Here is a 21,420-nt window from a genome sequence, read left to right as displayed (position 1 = left end):
AGTTGCAGGGTGGAGGGAGACAGTGTGTTTAATCTAGCTTCTAAGTAAAAAAACCCCATTTGATTACACTGTATTTTGTCTTATTTCTCACGAGCTCTTTTCTCTCATGACTCTTATCCAGAGCTAATTATTTTCAGATTCTTTCTAACAGGGAGTTCCAGATTTGAAGAGAGGAAGGGTTTTAGAAACAAACAAATAAAAAAAACCCAAGATGTAAGTTTCTGTCTGCTGATGTGTCCAGCTGATATTTGCTCTCCTGGAATGAGCTTCTGACTCACTTTGGCCTACAACAAAAACAAAACTCTCAGTCTGGCATGCGTAACTTAAAAGTGATGTCCATTTCCCAAGAGAGGATTCCTCACACCATCTTAGAACCACTCTCTCATCTCATCTACAAATGATGACCTAATCCAAACAGTCCCTTTCCACTCAAAATTGTAATATTTAGTAAAAATAATGTTTCAGAACATTATCAATATTTTTCCTTGATCAGAGAACCCAGTTTCAATTAAGTATGGTAAACTTTTTTTTTAAGAGGCTAAATTAACCACTCTGAATTCTTCAAGGAAAATGAATACTTTTTGTTGTCAAATCCAGGTTGGTTTCTATCCTTCAGCTTTCAACAGCAACAGACTTGATGGTGGATGAGGGACAAGTGACAGGAGACACTGAATTTGAAGAAAAACTTCATAACAAGGCAAAACTGGCAAGCCCCGTACCTGTGGCTCAGTCGCACACGGCCTGGCCCAGCCACTGCCAGGCTTTACACGAGCTATTTCAAGGAGAATGAAGCAAATTCTGTGGAGCAATTCATGGTTTTCATCAGCTCTACCTGGAAGATTGGCTGTGAGCATGCAAATAATTTACTGCTACTTATGGTAAAGAGCTCTCTCTACTTAGTGTCATGCTACTGACATATGGACCAAACCACAACACTGGGCTCCCAGGTGGGCAGAAGCAGACAGACAAAAGCCCAAAGAAATATTCTCCATCTTTGGGATTTACAGCTTTTACACAGCTGCAGCTCAGAGGATGGCAGAATGGCCAAGTAGCTGGCTTTGCAGCTGGAGCAGGGCTAGTGACAGCAAGGAGCTGAGTTGGTGCTGCAGAGGAGTCTGAGGGACATAGGGGAGGGGATCTTTGTGCCTGAGCAAAGGCTTCCTGTTACTTCTGCCACAGTGCTTAGCTGATGCTACTAACACTGCTGACATTCCAATGCCAGTACCATTTAATTTCTCTTTTTAATATAACAAATACCATAAAGCTGAAGCAAGACCTGGGAAAACAGAGAACACTTGTTATAAGATATTTTGTTTTTAAAATGTGGTACCTCGAGAGTCTATTATCAGCCCAAAATATTATTTCCTGGTTTCAGAGAGCATTTCAGAAAGAGGCAACTCTCCCAGCTGTGTTCAGAGAAACAAGTTTCCTCTTCCTGATCATTTAATTCTTTCTAATAGATACTCCAGGTGCTAGGAAACAGCATACAAATTCTTCTTTAAAGGGTTTTATTTACAAATCTGTGACATTTATGGAAGCTGTAGAAACAGAATTTTTTTTTCTGGCAGTGTTAGCTACAGAGAAATCTACTTAAGTTGCCTACAAAAGGCAACTTAAGCCCCTACAAAAAGTAAGGCTTTTATCTCTTCAGCTCCACCTGCACCATTTCTAAATGAATGTCCTGAATACTTGAGGTCTCTGTGAACCTCTCTTTAACACTCTTCTTGCTTTTGTCATTAATACCTGGTGACATTGCAGCATCCCTTCACACAGGGCAGAAAGAGATGCCTGGAATATCTGTGCCACCATTAAGTGCAAGGAGATGGGTTTAAGCACCGTGCCCCATAACAGCACATGAGTGGACAGACTACACTGGGCCTCTGAATTCCTCAGATGTTTGTGATGCCCTAGCCTGCTTCCAAATGTTTGCTTTCTCAATCTATTTGTAACCAACTTCCATTTACGAAGAGGCTGGGTTTATTAGGAAGAGTATCTCTCTGACCTGTCAAGCTGGGAAAGCAATTCAGACTTAATTGCAAGACAAACAGGTACAAGAGGAGGCTGTAGGAGTGGCTGCCCACTTCAGAGCTGGGGCACCACAGACTGTCATGTGAAGAACTGGAGGAATATTCTTCATAAACAAGCAACAATTTAAATATCAGGAGGTTCCTCTTTCTTTCTTGTACTGTGGAAGCTCCTGCATATAGCACATATGCCTGTAGGAGAGTGTAGCCCTGATCACACAAAGTCTCCATTTACTTCATGTTGACAGCAATACAGCTCTGACCACCTTGGGGATTACCGGAACATGTCCCTAACCTTACACTGACATGAACATCAGATTTCTCACAAAAAGAGTTCTGGTAAGCGATGAAGACTGGGAAGTGCTTCTGCATTAGTGTGCCATTCCCTTGAAGCATCCTAAACTTACCAAAATTTTCTCCTCCCCAGATGTCCATTTGAGTATCATATTTTCCCAGGTGATTAAACCAGGACTTGTCAATCACAAAGATGCCTCCTGCTATGACAGGGGTTCTGGAAGAGAAAACAGAAATCCAGGCAAAATAACCACATATATATGTAGTACCACAAACCTAATTTTAAAGGGCAGGCAATTTGTCCAGGCCTCACAAATCATACCTCACTTAAAAGAGAAAAATAGTAGCGCTGGAATGTGAGCCTGCAGCAGGTTTCTGAGATGCCCCTCACTAGATCATCCTCATGCGTTTGTTAGAGGGTCTTACAAGCACTACAAGAGTAATGCTGTGTCTTTTGCATTGACACAAATATGCACAGTGTGAAGGAATGACGGACACTGTTTGATGACTGTGTTCACCAATTAGACATGGTGTGACAGGCTGCTGCTCTGCTGTTAGCAAGCTGGTTGCTTCTGGAGTGCAAAACAGAAGCTCACAAATTACACAGAGGAATTAAATGATACTTTCACATTACAAACAGGGAGCCGTCTGCCTATACAGACAAGCATGGTGACTTTTCCTAGCAGGATTTGTTACATTCTACATGTCTCAGAGCCATGTACCCGGCAGTGAGGCTGGCAACACCTGCACCAGCCAAGAGAATTTCTTTTGTCTGTGGACATGCAGATTTAATAGGTGAGAGTAATTCTATGCCCATGTTACTAGGTAAGATTCAGTTCTCTGATCTGCTTTACACATGCTGGATGACTGTTTATCTGCTTAATTCCTTAAGTTTTCATCTGAAAGATGGAGGTGATTAAAAAACCCCAAAGCGATTTCTGAGGCATGCAGAGTGTTGAGTTAGGAAGAACACAACAGCAAACAGAGAGAAGCAGAGGTGGCTTGCAGAGGTGGTGTGCATGATAGTACATAATCGCTATTCTCACAATATTCAGAGAGCAGTACTCTCACACTTAGGGTATAGGCTTCAATGTACTCAGGAAATGACATGAAGAGTTCGTCATAATCAAGTGAATGCTGTGGCATTTTGTCCTCAGCAAGGCAGTCCCTGTACCCTCCTTGCCACACTGGTGAAGGCCTAGTAAAGGCATTTGGAGGGCTGTACCCTGTCCATCAGAGTGTACCTTATAGACTGAGTTGGGTCTGTTCTGGACATCTTCTGCTCTATAGGAATCTGTTCCCACTTAAAGTGAAGGCTCCAGTCAAACCCTGAAAAGAAAAGACATGCCAAATTGGTTTTCTTATTGTAAAAACAGTACTACTAGCTTCAGTGATAGTCTCCACCTTTATATCACAGGCTATCCCTCTGTTCCTTCCCCAACCTCCCTCACAGTCTACCCAAAATGGCAATAGTCTATCCTAATGCAGACCTCACCAGCTTCTGTCTTGGCACTACCATTCTTAGCATTACAGTTCTCTCCTCAATTTCACTCCACACCTTCAGGAGAGTGTTGTCAGTCTGAGACGTAATAGTAATCCGGCCAGTTCGTCTTACCAAAGGCAAACCCTGTCTTCCAAAGTTATGAGGCTTTAATAAAGGACTTTGTGGGATGTGATATATTCTGGGAACAAAGGCCTGCAGATCATTGGAACTACCATGTCTTTGAAGACTTATAGATGGTCTGTGGTGGACAGCAGAGCATAGTGCAGTCACTAAATTCATACCATTGTTACGGGTAGCCAAAGAACAGGTAGCCTTTGGCTGGCAAGCAGTGCAGCAGTGAGCCCCAGCCATAAAAGATGTAGAAGGGCACCAGGAAGTGGGGTGAACACAGGAACAGCTGCAGGGGGTTCAGCTGAGAGGAGAGAGGTGTAAATGCTTTTCAGAAGATGCCACGAGATAGCCTGGCAATCAAAGCAGCAACTGGAGTGCCAGTCAGACTCCAGTGTACATGTCACATAGTGAGGACATGGTGAGATAGTTAATCAACTAAATCCTGAAACTGCTTAATGTTATGATAGTGATTCAAGTTCAAGAGGAAAATAGTAGTTGAGTTTTGTTCTCACTCTTCAAAAGATCTGACTTTGCAAGTTTCAGAGAAAAAGGGACAGATAATCTGTCAGGAAAGATCATCACACTCTTTTCTCGGAAAGCTGGAGAGAATACAACTTAGTTTTCATGCACCATCCCTCAGGTCTAACTTACATAAGCCATTCATTATACCCACCTCCCCTCAAATCTGCTGATGCTGCCAAGTAAGCAAAATTATCCAGGCTGATAACATCAATGATTGGACTCACCACTCGGGTATAATCCTGAGGGAGAGAAAGGGGGAAAAAATAGGAGTCAGGCTTTTCTTGAATGTCTGGCAAAGCTGCCAGAGATCAGGAAATACAAAGTTGTACATGTAAATCTTTGTCTGGTTTCTCCAATATGGTTCTGGTATGTGTGCAAGGGATCTATGGCCACTACATCCAAACATGGAGATGGTGGGTACTAGTCAGCTGCACTCCATGGATGTGTGGGGAATTCCTAGGAGTTGGACTCCAACACCTAGGAATGCTGCTAAGGAACAGCTCTTTATTTCCTGCCCAAGTCACAGGGCATGAATCACTGTCCCAAGAATTAATTGCTTGCTTTTGATATCTATTGACAGCACACTTTCTGCTCAACCATCCTTGAATTAACTCATTACCATCAGCCCAGAAATTATCAAACCCCTAATAAAGCATCTTCCTAAGAAGTACTATGAATCAAGACCCCACATTTAAGATTCATAGTGCAAACATCATATCTTTATATGTGTATATGACACATTGTATACGTTATAATATCAAGATATTGTGAGTACCTTATTGCCATTAAGGCATATAGATAGTTACAGTTTTCCTTTGCAATCCTTAAATTAAGTAGAAGTTGAACAATTTTTCAACATCATGAGACAGGGCATTAAAGACAGTGTTGTGACAGCTGACATCTAAGATGAAGCTGAGATGGCAATACCAGAAACAGCACCTTGTTATTGGACAGCTGCCAGCGTCTGTGCCTTTCCTATCAAACCTTCATTTTGTGCCTTGCAATAGTTCCTGATGACGTACCACACTTGGCTAGGATGGGACATCCTTGCTAAGAGTTAACATTCATGTTTTTTCCCATCTGAGCTGTGATGGTTGCCCAATGAGAGTGTGTCTGCCCAGCTTGAGAGCCAAGTACCCACCTGGCAGCCTGGTGTGCCAGCCACTACTCCAACCAGTCAGTGCCAGGACTGGCTAGGGCAAGACTGAAATCTGAAATAGGATGCACATCAGAAATGTAGGAAGTAGGTCAGAAATAGGTTGACTTGAAATCTGCTCACTAAAAAACTGGTACCCAGTACCCAGGCTTTTGCAATTTAGATCCTTCCCTAAAGAAATGAGTGAGGTTCTTTCTGCTTAGGGAACCCTATGCTGGCACTGCAGCTTGGCTTAAAGACCAGTAAGTAAAGTAAATATCTATGGGCTTCTGAGACAGAGAATTTATTGGACAGGAATAAAATGCAGAAGCTTTTAATTCACCAATTCTGAAGTTTCACCTTCTTCTGCTCCTTCACATTAAGCTAATCAGACATGCTTACAAAGCATCATGAAAGCCTCCACCCCTTCTCCTGAGGTCCATTACTTCATGGGATCCTCCTTTCAGAGGGAAACAATCACAGCCACTTGCAAACATGGCTTCTCCCATCGCCTCTCCCCTGCCTTTTCTTACAGCAGAGCTGTATGGTCTCCCCCTCCAGCTCTACAGCGCAGTCAGGGTGACAGCTGCTAATATTTCTGCCTCATTTTCACTCTTCATGCCTTACATCAATCTTTTGCCAAGTGAACCATCAAAGGGACATCCCTGCACTCATAGGTAGCTTCTCTGTGTTAGGAAGCTGCCTGCATGCAGGTGATGTATGTTGGTAGCTCAGTGGGAACATTAATGGAAGGAAAATTTTGGCACTGACAAGGCAGAGGGGAGGGTCCAGCAGCAAGGGAGATGGAAACCATGGAAAAGTTGCACAATGTATGCTGCCCAAGGGGCTGTCCTACGTACAGGTGAACACCACTAGGAAGCACAATGCCTGCAGGAGAAAAGAGGTACAAATTGGTGGTTCCAGCATTCAGCATTGCATCCCATCACTCTGCACCTCCTGCCTTGTCACACTGGCAGAAAACAGAATCCCATCAGGGATCTCCTGCCCATCTAACTCAGGCTGTGCCTTCCTCTGTAACAGCCTGCCTGAAGAGTACCTTGGCAGGCTTTGTTCTCACCAGTACTGCTGATGGCATGTGAGGGCAGAGGATCCACCAGCACAGACAGGCCAGCTCCATCCATCCCAGAGAGGGACATGGTGCTCACCTCTTTCACTCTCTGAAGCATTGGCTGCAGCCACTCGTTGTTGACTTCACAGTGACTGTCCAAGAAGGTGAGGATGTCAGCAGTTGCCATTTCAGCTCCTCGCACCCGAGAGCGAATCAGCCCTACAAGGAGAAAAGGACAGCAAAGGAGCCGGAGGGTTAGGAAGGGAAACAGTGGAGCCTCCTTCAGAAAAAATTCTTTGTGTGGCCATTAGAGGGGAAGAGCAGGTGATTCTCCTATATCACATTGTCAGGGTCCTTCCCCCTGCCATGTAGCCCTGGCAGAGGGGCCCTGGGACAGACACGGGATTTCCCTGCCCCTGGTCAGCCTCGTTCCCCATCGGTTGCTTTGTGTTCCCCTGTGTGGGCAGGGACCCTCGGGTCCCGTGATTGAGCAGTTCCTCGGCAGAGCCCCGGCCCTGCGGCTGGAGAAATAAACATCTCTGAAACATCTACCAAGAATAGATCCATATCTATTTCTTTTCCACGGGACTCCTTGTTTGATATGCGTGTTACAGAATCCCCACTGTAGCATCACATCTCCATCAGAAGCAGAGAGCAGCTTTGGCAGGGCATACCCTGGGGACAGTCAGATGAACCCTCCCACCACACAATGAATGACCTCTCCTGTCACTTCCGTCCATGACACAGAACTTTCACCTGGCTCCTTGTTCTTCCCTTCCAGTCCTTCTCACAGATACCTCGCTGCTGCCTGCTCGCTCTCTCTCCCACTGAGCACCCTGCTGCCTCTGTCACCAATTCCCCATGGCCAAACCCTACTCTCTGCTTTTTGCCTTCTTTACTGGGTGATCTGCTTTATTCCCATTTGTCCTTTCTTCTGCCCTGCAGAGATATCACCCTGGCTCTCAGATGACTCCTTACTTTCTTACAGACCATCCCACTATGTGGGATGCTCTTTGTGAACTGAACAGTGATTCCTGTCTCTCCTTCTACATCCTCGTTCCAAACCTGCTGTGCACTGACAGCTTTAGAAATAAGCCAGCACATGTGAGTCAAACTAAAGAGCAGCTGGGAAAGTCAGTGTCATTTATATATGTAGGAGATATATGAGAAAAAACTTTCCTTAATTGTACCTCTTTATGACAGATACATGATTGTTTTTCCTTCTCCCACGTCTCCTACATGGCTTGTTATCTTGCACTTGAAAGTGCCAGAGTTAGTTTGAGTTTAAAAGGACAAGACTTACATCTGCATCTTTATTTCTAAAAATCTTAAAATGTGGTCTTTGTTCCAGCCAGGGCCTCTGGACACCACTCCTCATTACTTAAGTACTAAATGAGACTGCTGAAGCCTGAGAGTTGATAAGCTGTGTTCTTCCTCCATAGAGCTTCCAAATGCTTATACTGAAAAAACAAACTGTAACTATAAGAAACAATGTGTAAGCATCTGGCAGGCAACCAGGGTCATGTAGAAAAATAGGCAAAGTCTTTGTACTTAGAAAGATTTCCACACTCACCTTCTCGACGGGTGTTTCGTAGACACTTGACCTTTGGGATCTTGGTAAGGAGCTGGCAGTCCTCAGCTTGGGGAAGGAAAAAAGACATTTGGCACACATGCATGAATTATTTGGCTTCAACAGAGAGCCCCAAATAACTGTCCTCCTGCTTCTCCATGGGAGGGGAAATTCTGCTTTCATTTAACATCACATTAATCAGCCTGATGGCCTTAATCCTGTTGTCTATAGAGTACACAGAAGAGCACTGCCTGGTTGCTGTCCTCCTCAGGCAGCTGAGCCTATGTTTCCCAATCCTCTGAGCAGCCAGGCCTCCATCTCCCCTGCTCAGCATTTCACAAGAACAATGGGGCATGTGCTGGCAGCGTGGCTCTGGGCACTAATGAAATGGAGGGAACACAGGCAACCAAGACTGCAAATCACCAAAGTGCCAAGGAAAAGGGAGTTCTGTAACATAAAGTGATCTTACCCACTCTCTTTGCCTTCAGTGGCTCATCTGGGCATTTCCTGCCATTTGTTCTCAGGGCAGTTTCCGCTTGATTTTATTTAATAAAGGCCACTGGGATGTGACCCGCTTCCTTGGAGACACCATCACATTGACACATGGATGCCTGACCAACAGCTTTGCTGGCAGCTTGCCAGAAAATCCTGGCATCCCTCATTTACATTACCTTGGGAAGATGAGGGAGAGGAACAGTTACCTGCTCCAGCCAGGTACCAATGAGCACTGAGTCTTTAGTTCTGTGTCATCCTCTCTCTACTCCTGCCCTAGCAGAGGTCATAGCAATAGCAATTTCTAACTTGGTCTTTTTTCTTGCTCCATCAAATTCACTCCAGTTTCCATTCTTATCCCATATTCCTTTTCATGTCTCATGTCCCCTCTTTCCTGCTGTCATCTTCCCACAGACTGAGCACTCTGGGGAGAAAGCAAAGGCCCTTAGCCACAGTGCACCTCTTAGCACGTTCCTGTAAAGCATTTCCATTCTCAAGGATATGTGCAATCTGAAATACTGCTCTTACGTCATCACTTTGGCAGATGCTGCATCATCCAAGGGAAGTGGCAGATGCTCTGAATTACAGAGCATCAAGATTTTGCTGGAACTCTGCTAAAAGGGAAGGCAATGCTCTTATCTTGGCCAAGTCCCAGCTTCAGGTATGAGAATCCTTATTAAGTCATTCACTCTGCAGGAGTGGAGTACCTCACTCTGCCTGTAGCTACTTGCCAGAGATGACAGACTCTCGGTATATTTGGGGAAACTGAGGCAGGTATTAAAGCAAAGTGTCAGACCTCAAACATCTGCTGAAGTGCCCCCATGAAAGTGTCTCAGGGAAGTGGCTATATCCACAAATATCCAGCTGCCAGTGAAAAAATAAGAGCTGTGATACGATAGAACCTTTAAAAAATGTTTCTATTTACTGAGGAGCCTAAATGGGAGTCTCTGGTTGAACCCTATGCAGAACAGGTACCAGAAATCCATCACTGTTGGTCTGGAAAACTTTGCCCATTGAGAACTGAATTTTTAGAATGTGTTGTTGGCAGTGCTCAGAACACTGAACTTAAACAGCTGAGCACAGCTCAGTACTTATTAAAATCACACTGAAAGGCCCTAAGAAACTTAAGTCCCTTATCTCAGCACCCACCTTTAAAAACGTTTTTTGGTGGCCAAAGCTACATAAGTATTTAGCTGCAAAATCAAAATAGCATTGCTTCCTTACCTCAGCAGGCCAAGGTGGGCATTCGCAGCTATCTGTAAAGTGTTCTGAAGGAGTAATTATCAATTATTATAAAAGGTACATAACTAGATTGTCCTTGAATCTAGAACACATCATGGGAGAAGCAAGAAGTCTTCTATCCCCACCACCTCACAACTACTACACAACAGCCAGGAGCAAGAGCAACTGTTCAGATGGAAAGACTCCAGAGCCTCCAGTCTGCAGGTCTGGTGGAACTCATGCAGTAGACACTCCATCCCTGTGCCAAGCTGCAGAAGAAGGTATGGTGCTGTCCAAAGCAGTAACTCTTCCACAGCTTCCCACAGGGACACCTGGGATCCCAGGCACAGGGAGGCAGACAGCCAGTCTCACCTCGGCTTGGCTGCAGGACCCCAGGTAGAAATTTTCTGCAGGCTCCACTGCATCCTCTTCTTGTCTCCTGGTCTGTAATTACCTGCTCATGTACACCATTGCTACATATATATCTGTGCTAAACTGCTCACCAAATGGTGCATAATGAAACTTGACAGAGATCTCTGGCAACCTAGCAAAAACTGCCACGCTGACAGAAAAGGAAGACCCAATGGAAAGAAAAAAAGAAGAAGCTCTGGCCTCTGCCATGCATGGACATTAAACATAGAAGGACTTACTTTTTTTTCTTTTTCTCCTGCATACAGACAAGAGGGAATCTGTGAGGGAGGGAGACTCAAGAGAGCAAACAAAAAGTGGGAAAACAGGTGGGAAGAAGTAAGTGTAAAGGAAATAGGTCCAAACTTACGATCTGAGCTGAAGTCATCTACCAAAATGATCTCCTGGATGAGACTGGGAGGGGTACGGTTCAGAACACTGCAGGGACCCAGGAAAGAAAAAGACACTTTGTGAGCTGCCATAATAACAACAATGTTAGGACTGATAGAAATCTGCTGTGCTATGCATTACAGCAGGAATACCAAACTCCAGTAAAGTGGAAGTGGTGACCTTGCCCTTGTAACAGTGCTCATTGGCAGGAGCCAAACTGCAAGTGAGACTATCCCAGAGAGCTGTGACATCTCAGCCAGACCTTACAAGGACCCACAGCCAGGAGCTGACTGTGAGACTTGCCTGGGGCAGCTAGCAAAGGATGCTGCAGCATGCTCTCTGCCTCTAAACAGAGGCAAAATGGAGAGCACCACCTGCCCCGAGGCAGCCCAATGGCCATTCGCATCTGCCAGGCTCTAGGCAAAACTCATCACTGCTGGAGAGCAGAAAGTGCTGCCACTTTCCCCACCAAGGAGCTCTATCTCAATGCAACAGGTGAGACCTGCTCAGACTTCCTCACCAATTCACTTCTTTGGAAGGAAGTATTGCCAATATTCAGGATTTGGATTTTTTTCCCCCCTCTTTTGCTGTTACCTGTCTGTCTTTCAAACCAGCACCACACCTGCTGAAAGCACCCCCTCTCCTCAGGCTGGTTGCACCATTCCATGGAATACCCTTGGGATAGCAGTGAGGTTGCATCTGCAGGACACACACAAGGAGAGCCCTCCTCAGAGCTCAAAGCATTCTGGTACCCTGGAGTCTGAGCAGTTTGGTTCCGACCTCTTATCAGTCTCATTCATTTAAAATGCTTGAACTCTTTTTCCATGAACTTCTTCAAGTCTTTCTCTTGGCTTTACTACCATCACACATCATATTTCCCCTTCAAGCCTCCTCCAAAGCCTCTGTGCACACACCAGTCCTCATTAACTTCAACAAGGTTGTTCAGTGATACTTAGGCAGTCCAATGAAGAGGGCAGCTATGCAAATTTTAATACTAAAAACAGAGGCAAATACTGTCCTCCTAGTTCTAACAACTTGTCTCATTTCAGTGGCACCTGCTCTTTTGAGCAATACTGGAGAAAAATTTCTGGATTTTTTTCTCTTTTGGATTTTTTTGTTGTTGTTTTATATAGCAAATAGACAACAAGAATAGTCCCATACTCCCATCCATGAAGGTGTAGAGAAACAAATTACCATCTTGTTAAGTGACATTACTGATGGCTTTGCATACTGAGCTGAAGTCAGAAGAGCTTTCTGCTTTCTCACACAGCAAAATTCGGACTGTTCTGCTGCTCAGTAACACATCCCACTCTGTTTCAGATTCACATTGCTTTATATGCTTCTGATAGTGTTTGTATTTTGAGCTTACATGTCCCTAGATGACTGAGCTTGCATTTTCCAAAGCTGAATCTCATTTGCTTCTCTTGGCTCATGTTTCTCTGGATCCTCTAGTATGGTGGGGTGGGAGGTGGGGGGATGTTCCTCTGTCATTCTAAGTGCAGCTTCTCCCAGCACAACCATCATCTGCATATTTTACAGACAAGGTTGCCCTGCACTGAAATTCTTGTCTGTGCAAACACAGTGCAAAACAACCCAGACAGACTGCAGTATTATGGCTGTAAAATGGTATTCTACATCTTCTTCCACTAGCTTGACTATTGGCAATGCTCATATTTTCTCCACAAGTTTCAGGTCTTTCAACTCAACATAACTGGGGAAGAAAACCCATTCTGTTCTCTGTTCTTTACCTGTCCACTGATTCCCCAGTGGAGAGAACACACCCCTTGAGGAGTTCACAGGTCATTGTACAGTGTCCTGTTCTTCTCTCAGCTCTGCAGTTAACTTGCTGTGGCTCCTTGGGAAAGGTACTTAATCTTCTTTGCACTTTGTCTTCCCTGTCTTTTTAACAAGGAGCACAGTAATCCTAATATTTCCCTTCACTGAGGTGCAGAGACTGCCATGACAATCACTTTTAGACACAAAAATGTGTGATTAGAATTCCAAAATCCAAATGACAATTGCCTGTTACAGCAGAAACATGGACTCTGGTTCCCCCTTAATCTCATGGATTCCCTACCTACTTTGCCTTTTCTCACATCTTCCTTCTTCTTTCTGTATCAGAATCCTTACTCTCTTGCATGACATGACAGCAGCACTGCCAATGAGTTTCTCTCCTCCGTCCATCCCCCCCTCAGTTCACCAATAATTTTGTTTATTCTGGATATTAGCAGAAGGGTGTATCTTTTCCCTTTGCCCTAAAATAATATCCTTTTTTGCCATTATTTAAATTGTCATTGTAATGAGATACTACACCAAAAGCTCTAGCATTACAACAGCATCCTCTTAATCAGAATTTTAACAGGCTCTCTGCATAGGCACTGAACCACTGACAGCTGTTCAAATCCATTGACTTAGAGCCTGACAATTCACCTTTACATTTGCACCAAAACCAAACAGTCCCTGCAATAGTGACTGAAATCAGAAAGAGAAAGAGAGCGACCAAACAACAAAGCAGTGGACATTTTCTTCTGCAAGAATGATCGCAGCAGCAAAGTGATGGTATGGCTTAATGATTAATCATGCATAGACATCAATCACACAAAATGCCTTTTGAGTGACAGTTGTTTCTGAAGGAGACCAGGATGCCAAGCAAGTGACTGATTCAAGAGTGACAGCTATGTCCTAGCAAGGAAAAGAGATCAAAGCAGGCAAGCAACTCTTGAGTGACACACATCTCCTGCAGGACTGAGGATGCCAGCAACAAGCCATTTGAACTGGCATGTTCATGGGTTTTGCCTGATAGCCCATTTCCCTTTTTTTTTTCCCTATTTCCCTTCTTAGTCTCTTGCTGGATATTTTTAACCAGTTGTCTCCCTCTACACTGGAAACATATGGCTGGAGCCTACACTAGAAGGCAGGCATGCAGCCCATGCTGCCTCTGAAGGCCAGGAGGGACAAGCAACAGGGCACTTGAGCGAATATGTTATTCCTCCTCACGGTCACTCCTCTATTTCCTCCTCTCCCTCATACACAGACATACACATACATCCTCAAGGAGCAACAACAGCACATTGTTGTTTCCACCCAACAGCAGAGATCCCAGAGACAGCAGGGAGAAGTAGGCAACTGCTGAGCTGCCAGAGGCATTAAAGTCCATGTGTTCACACATGCATGTGGGGTTAGCAAGAAGGGTATGCAGATCAGAATCTGGCCCCTACAGCTGCCGCGTTTAGATCATCCTGCAATAAGCCTGTGATGCAGGAGTATCATCCTTGGCTCACTTCCCAAGGTCTTTTGGTACCAGCATTGCTACTTTGTTGAGTTACCTTGCAGTAAGCCAGTATCTGGCTCAGGGGAGCACATTTGGGCTCCCTCTGGGTTTAAGATCAGTTAAATCCCGGTACCCTTTTCATGTATTTCATTTTAGAATTTCCCAAAGTCTTATGCCTGGTTTTTGACTGCCCAAATTCAGACACTCAAAACCACACCTGCAAAGGTTTACATATGAAAACTTCAACTGGTAATACATTTTCTACTCACCTCAAAAGATTCAGCTTTTCAGACATAGAAAATTTTGCTTTTAGTGCTGCTCATTGCCATCAGTTTTCCTCTTTCACACCCATTTCTCTTACAGCATCCCCACAGTGTAATTATGATAACTGAACTTGGGAAAAGGCCCCTAATAACAGTAGAATCATATTTAGCTTTGACCAGATGCATCTCAAATGGTTCATTCTAATTATCTAAATAATCATGCTCTACCTGGTTTAAGAAAGCTCTTACAGATACAAAAATAATTACAAGCTGCAAGCCTGACTAGTCAGCAGGTAAGCAGGCAATGCAATTTTATGCTTCCTGTTGCTTAATATCACTGTGGTCCTCTGCAGACTCACAGCCAGGTCATAAACCCAACAGAACAGAACAGTTATGTCCCTTTGATACTTGGCTTATCCCAAAGTGCCAGGGATGCAAAGTAATTACGTAGTGCTGGTGCACTGACTGTGTATGTGACTTGCGCAACAATTACACTCAGAGCAGTAATTCAGCCTGGCACATTCAGACGAGTTTTGCTGAAAGACGGGACTCTCAGGTTACAGAAGAGGCCCTGAAGAGCTTTGTCAAATCCCTCTATAACATCAGTGTCAACCTGTAAGTCAGATTTATGCCTATGCCTCTTCTAGCAGTGCAGCCGTGACCTGAGCCTTTACCTTCGTGTATGGTTGTCAAACCTTCAGTGCTCAAAAGACAAGGCTACTAGCAATGCTTGGTTGTGTGGCACTGCAAGTACTGTAGAGTCCAAGAAGAACTCAGCCTTCGGGATCTCTCATGAGACAGGGATATATTAGTGACACTTCTGATGTGATTTAAGGAAGGAATAAATCCATCACCTGCACTGGCTGTAAACCATCTGGCAATGAAAACCCCAGCTGTAGCCAGAGGTCTGGGAGGAAATTCCATCCACTGCACCATTCACAGCAGAATGCAGCCAGTTCCTCACAGCAGCACTCCTCCAGTGGCAGCAGGATGGCAGGGACCAATCTGAACAGATGGGTCACTCATTTTTCAAGGTCTTTGTTGGGGGCTCTTGTTGCAGGAGACCACATCTGAGAGACTGGTAATATCACATCTTAAGTGCTGTGTCCAGTTCTGGGCTTTCCAGGACAAGAAAAAGTGGGACATGTTGAAACAGGTCCAGTGAAGGACCACTAAGATAATTAAGGGACTGGAGCATCAGATGGATGAGGTGAGGTGGAGAGAGCTGGGATTATTTAGCCTTGAGAAGAAAATGCCCAGAGAGTTTGCTGAGTCGTCATTCTCGGAGATACTAAAAACTCACCAGGCACAGCCCTGAGCAGCCTATTTCAGCTGAGCTGGCTTTGAGAAAGCCTGGCCTGTTCAGCCATCAGTGACACTCATTAGTACACATCACTTCCATGGGATCTGGATATCCATTTCTCTCTCTATGTAATACTCTGCTCTGAATATCATCTTCTCTTCATTTAACTATCATGGCATCTGGCTACTTGATTGGCTACCTTGAAATTTTCTTAAGGATCCTACTACCATGGTTTCTCAGCGCCTGTTTACTGTCTGACCTATGACTGAAAAGGCAGAAATCTCCTCCAGCTGCCCTAGCTGATTCCAAACAAGTCTGCTCATTTTCTGAGCAGTGACTCTGTAGAGTTGTATTGTATGATTCAAATGAAAAGGAAATTACAGAAATAAAAAGACAAAATGTGTTAATGCAATATATACAGGTCTCTGAAAACACAATAGCATCAAACTTGGCAGGCAGAAACCCAGCCTTCTAGACATGCCATTCACATAGCACATTTCTTTAAGTCCACAGGGCCTGTCAAGGGAAGAAGTGGCAATGATGAATAATGCATTCCTGTTAGTGATACCATCAGCTCAACCTTCTACACAGAAAATTCACTCTTCCTTCAGCCTCAACAGGCTGTTCCTGGGCCTGCTTGCAGGCTTCAGAGACCCTTTGAGAAATTACTTAATAAGTCAGAGAAGTCAGAGGGCATTTTTTTTTTCTGTAGAAACTAAAAGGAAAAGAGCCTCCCTGGGTTCTGTGGGGGTGATGGAAGAGAGAGGTGAAGGAGCAGCTGGAACATCACTTTGTGGTACAGATGACTGCAAGCTTCCATCTATTTGGGGATGCTGACAGGCCCTATGCCACCTATTTACTTAGTTCGATTTGGCCCCTACAGATACTCAGATAGGAGGAGACACTGGTACAAGATAGCAAGTGTCCTGCAGGCTCAGCAGGGGTTGTGTGCAAAGCTGGTGGCCCATCAGGTCCAGCAGCTGTTTACCAGCAAGGGACTCTGAGCAAGGGCTTGGTCTCCACCAGAGCTGTTCACCACTTCGTGCTTGAGAGACTTGCAAGCTGTGCTCCTGCCCTCACTGAGCCAGCCTCAGCTCCTGTAACACGTGCCCTAGCAGGGAGCTGGCTGCTTATTTCCATGTGTGGAACACAGTCCCTCCCAAGTCTCCATCCCTCAAGTTGCACCTGGCAACACACAGTGTTCTCTTTGGTCCCCCCTCACTCTTCCAAACCAAGCTCACACAGACTGTTCTCACCTGTGGATGCAGGTCCAGCTGCCCTTTCTTGCTCCTCATGACTCCCCCAGTTGGAGCCATACAGTGGCTAACTACAGATATGCTGTGCATTTGAAAATATGCCCACAATGCCAATCCAAGCCCCTGGCCTGTCCTAGTGGGCCAGCTCGAGAGTAGAATGCAATCACTTGGGGAACTGCAGCTACCCTGCGTGTCTAGCTGCTGGAAAATGCCTAATTTCCACCAGAGCACTTCCAGACTCCACCACCTAGGTGTGGCACCCCAGCTGAACTCACCTCTTTACCGTGCGGAGCAGGGTAGATCGCGCCTCATTGTGGAAGGTGATGATGAGACTGGTGGCTGGCAAGTCAGTGTCATAGCGTACAGAAGTGCACCTGCAGCACAGGAGAGCAGAAGTGTAATCCAAACATTACCCAGCAGTAGCCACTGCAGCAGTGTACCTGGAATTTCTAACAAGAGAGCAATATGCTAAAATCAGAATCGGCACAGTTGAGCTGCAGCAAGGGAGGCCTCAGCAACCCCTGCACCAAGGCTGGCAGAGCTTAAAACCAACTGTGCCTATTGAAAGGCAACTTTTGGAGGCTGTGATACCTAAACTCACAAAGCTGCATGCTAAGGAGGCCATATGGGTTTTATAGTGAGCTAAGTTTCAACATCATGGACTCTAGTCCCTGGATTTTCCTGTGATTCACATAAAATCTTGTTTATTTATGCACAGGACATACACGTGCTAAGGATGCATGGAGCTGATATACCCAGGCATTGCTGTATAAAGCACTTCAAATTCTTTGGACACTCGACAGAAAGGAAAACACTCGCTAGTGCTGTGATCTCCACTGGGGAGTTGCTGAGGCTCAACACTATTAGCCCCCCTGGCAATGAAGAGCAATCCCTTCTATCTTCTCATCTGACTTTGTAATGTTAGGTACGTACATACATTCTCACACTCAGAACCAAGGATTATCTTGCACCAGGCTGCTTCTCCCTGTGGAGAACAAAGTTTCTGTGAGGGGAACAACTCACAGATGTGAATCCTGAATCCAGTTCTGGCAGATGCTAAGCATGGCACATTTGGGCTGACCTGCTCCTCCAAAGTGTCTGCCTTCTTAACTTCCAGACAGTGTCAAACTGCAGTCAGTCTGCTCTAATTCCCTGTCTGATGAAGAACCCACACCTACCTTTAATAACTCAAGGCTTTGCATAGACTGAATTTCCATCCTGAGAGGGAATACAATTCGCTTCTTAGACCCACTACTTGTACTTCCACATTTACTTACTATTCTTTCATGGCTGTTGCTAAATTGTTACTGTTTTCATCATCACTTTCAATCCTACTGTTTTATGACTTTTTCCTTGCAATGTTTTATTAAGGGGACAGCAGCTTCATACAGCAATTTTCAAATATACAAAGAAACCTTGATAAAGACTAAAGTGGAAAATATGATAACGGACATGAGACAGACCATATTTATTATTGTTTCAAAATAACTCCATGATGTAATGCATACAAAATGTATTAAGGAATCATGAAGTGGGAAAGCAGAAGAGGCTGGTGTATGTGTTATTTGGGGAAGTTTCCCCAATATTTCAGCATCACTACAGCATCACAAAGAACAAGGACAAGGTTTGTGCTTGAAAGTTGACCCTCCCTTTGGATCAAAGAAACAGCTACATGCTAAGTCAGAAGGAGCCTGTAGGATGTGGAGTCAAGTATGTCCATGCTCTGCTTGGGTGCATGAAGAAAAATTGATATTTTAGTGGCCTACAGACTCCCCCCATTCCTTAAACAGAGAGCCAGGTCCACAACCTAACTTCAGTCAGCTGAAATAGGTCATCATCCTGAGTTGCCACCCCAGCAACTATTCCAATATTGTTATAACATAAGATTCTCAAACACAGATTGCTCATTCCCAAATTGCTCCCCATAAAGGGGAGAAACATGGAAATAGGTTTATTTTGCAGGGAGTCACATATATATTGTTCTTCTGACTGAAGTGCACAGATGAGGCTCTGCACAAAAAACATGCTCTGCATGCCATCACAGATCAAAATAAACAATAATTCACCTTTGAAGTGGGCTGATTTTAGGCCAGAACATGACAGCAGATTAACAGAAAACAGCAATTCTGCATGGCAGGGAGGCTTGTCAGTAACACAGGACATGACACCAGTGCCTCCAGGTCACTAGGAAGCCAATCCCAAATATTATGCTGGAGAACAGGAGCCTAAGACTTGGATCCCACAACCAAGGTCCTGACTGCTTGCCTTCACAAAGCACTCTGATGGCTGTCAGTGCTGGCAGGCTCACAAAGCTCCATGTCTCCTGGCATCCTTTTCACAGTTTCAATCAATTTAGATGCCTGGTTTCCTGCTCCCAGCAGCTGTGAAATGTTGCTTTGCAACCATACCTAGAACTGTAGTTCTAGGTAGAGTCTAGGACTAAAGTAGACCATTGTACACTATCCTATTACTATTAAACCTTCAGTTTTCAAGACCCTCTTTTTATTACAGCATTACCTTTTTGTACTCCAGAAATGACAAAATAGTTACCTGAGCACTATTAGCAATTGAAAGATGATTTTTTTCAGCAGAACAAATTCACCCTCAGTGAAACAAGGACAGAACAATAAGCACTGTGCAAGCCATGAAACACTGTATTTGCACAATAGTTTCATCCCAACCCCAGCAGCCCTCATCCAGTGATGTTCAGGCCGGAAAGAAGCACCAAACCAGCTTCAGACAGCCAGGGCACAGCAGGTGAGAAACACTAGAAAAGAGCAAGGCTGCAACAAAGGTGTGCTTTGTGTGCAGCCAGGACAGAAGGATGCTGAGGGAAGCCATGAGCGTGGGGGCAGTTGGGCAAAAAACAACTGTCCAATGAGCAATCTGAGCTGCAGTGGAGGGGCTGTGCTAAAACAGGATGATGCTTGGATCTGGAAAAAGAGATGTTAGAAAAGTCACAAGCTGGGACTGAATTAGTCAAGGTTCTCTGAACATTTGAGACCTCTCCAGATAAACCATGAAATTCAGAGAAGTAGTGGACCATAGCTAGCAAAGAAAAACCCAAAATATCCTTTTGCAGACTGACACAGGAGAGCAGTGGACGCCCTGCACCAAGCAGCAGCCCCAGCTCGGAGCAGGGGCTGCAGGGTACCTGTAGTGCCTGGTGTCCCGAATGGGTCGATCGCTGCTGAGTTTGTCACTCTCCAGCTGGTTAAAAGCGTGCTGGCGGTAGGGGTCTTCTCCAGCCTTCAGCACCTTGGAGGACAAGTAAGCCTTCTCGTCAAAACCCCGCCGGCTGCTCTTCTCTCCTTGGGGAGCCCTCGTCATCTAGAGCAGAGACAAGCATCAGAGCGTCAGGGAGAGCAGCTGGCCCATGTTTAGACAGAGGTAGCAAGTTCAGACATTGCCACACATCTGGAAGTCACTCAGGTATGGGGGAAGGCAGGATAGGCAAGAGCTTGGAAAGGAAAGCAGGAAGTCCTCACACATAGGGTGTTAAAATTGCCATCTCTGAGCAAAATTGCAGGCTTCACTATCCTTACTGACTGAGCCTGGGGTGAAAGCTGCTGTTCCTGATAGCACAGGCAGAGCCAAATTCCCTTTAGCACTTGTTACACAGAATGTGTGAGACTGCAGGCATTTGGAAATTCTTCCAGGCAATGAATGTCTGAGAGCAGTCTCCAGCCAAGGTGGCTGAGACACAGTATTTTGAGGAAAAGCAGTTTCAGCCTTTCGACAGTCACTACTGCATACAAACACAGAGGCAGCTGATTTAACAGGTTCCTTGCTGTGCCTTGCTCAGACTTGCCCAGTCTCACAGATGTCCCTGATACAGTTGAAAGCTGCACATGACTGTCCCCAGTACCCCACAAGAGTTAACAGGCCTGGGCCATCCCTCTCCTCTCCTAACTTTCTTCTAACCTTCCTAGGCCACAGAGTCAATACAATACCAGCACCTGAAAATCGTTCACTAGGGTCATCAGGAGAGAGGACAGGCACAGCTCCTGGCCTGTGCTGAACTCTTAAGTTCATGATTCTGATTGGAAACAACCTACAAACTCTAAACTATCTGCTTCTAAAGCAATCAAGATTGTTTATACAATAAAAGTAGTTTAAGAAGTTGTCTGTGGTAGCTGTTTGATAGACCAAATCATGAAGAAGACAAAACACTCCCAGCCTTGCAAGGGAGTCCTGGAGCTCCCTAAAACTGCTGCAAGAGGCAGATACTGGCACATACACTTCTCATTCAAAGCACTAGATAATCCACAGATCTTGAGATCATTTTCTGTAAAATAGCTTGGATTCCCTCTAATACCAGGCTTGATCATGTTTCTCCCTCTGCTGAACGGCTCCTTTTAGGAGTTACAGAGGGCAAGAGACCAGAGAATGGCCCCCAGTATCACACAGCATGTTGGCTGAGCCATTCTAGTGGGCTGGGAAAGAATTCAAGAGACCCAACACCACAGCAAATTCTTTAAGCAGGATAGTGCTTAGAAGAACACTCATCTCTGCACCTTTCTCTGACAAGGGCTACCCTGCAGTGCAGACAACCAGTCAGTCAGATAAGATGATGGCAAATGAAAT

At 45.0% G+C, this 21,420-nt stretch overlaps 1 protein-coding gene across 2 annotated transcripts in view; it reads right to left on the bottom strand.

The window, feature by feature from the left end:
* Positions 1–21,420, bottom strand: part of GALNT16 (polypeptide N-acetylgalactosaminyltransferase 16) — a 74,918-nt gene that overhangs the window by 17,792 nt on the left and 35,706 nt on the right. For both annotated transcript variants that reach the window (XM_039552513.1, XM_039552514.1), the window contains exons 2-9: positions 19,988–20,163; positions 17,109–17,207; positions 10,721–10,788; positions 8,233–8,298; positions 6,757–6,878; positions 4,607–4,694; positions 3,563–3,647; positions 2,432–2,535 (exon numbers count right to left, since the gene is read on the bottom strand). In XM_039552513.1, the coding sequence (XP_039408447.1) occupies positions 2,432–2,535; positions 3,563–3,647; positions 4,607–4,694; positions 6,757–6,878; positions 8,233–8,298; positions 10,721–10,788; positions 17,109–17,207; positions 19,988–20,163 (808 nt within the window). The remainder of the gene's footprint in view (positions 1–2,431; positions 2,536–3,562; positions 3,648–4,606; positions 4,695–6,756; positions 6,879–8,232; positions 8,299–10,720; positions 10,789–17,108; positions 17,208–19,987; positions 20,164–21,420) is intronic.

The sequence above is a fragment of the Corvus cornix genome, chromosome 5 (assembly GCF_000738735.6).
Source record: "Corvus cornix cornix isolate S_Up_H32 chromosome 5, ASM73873v5, whole genome shotgun sequence".
NCBI lineage: Eukaryota > Metazoa > Chordata > Aves > Passeriformes > Corvidae > Corvus > Corvus cornix.
Note: the sequence above shows the minus strand (reverse complement) of the source record. Positions and strands in the feature narration are given on the sequence as shown.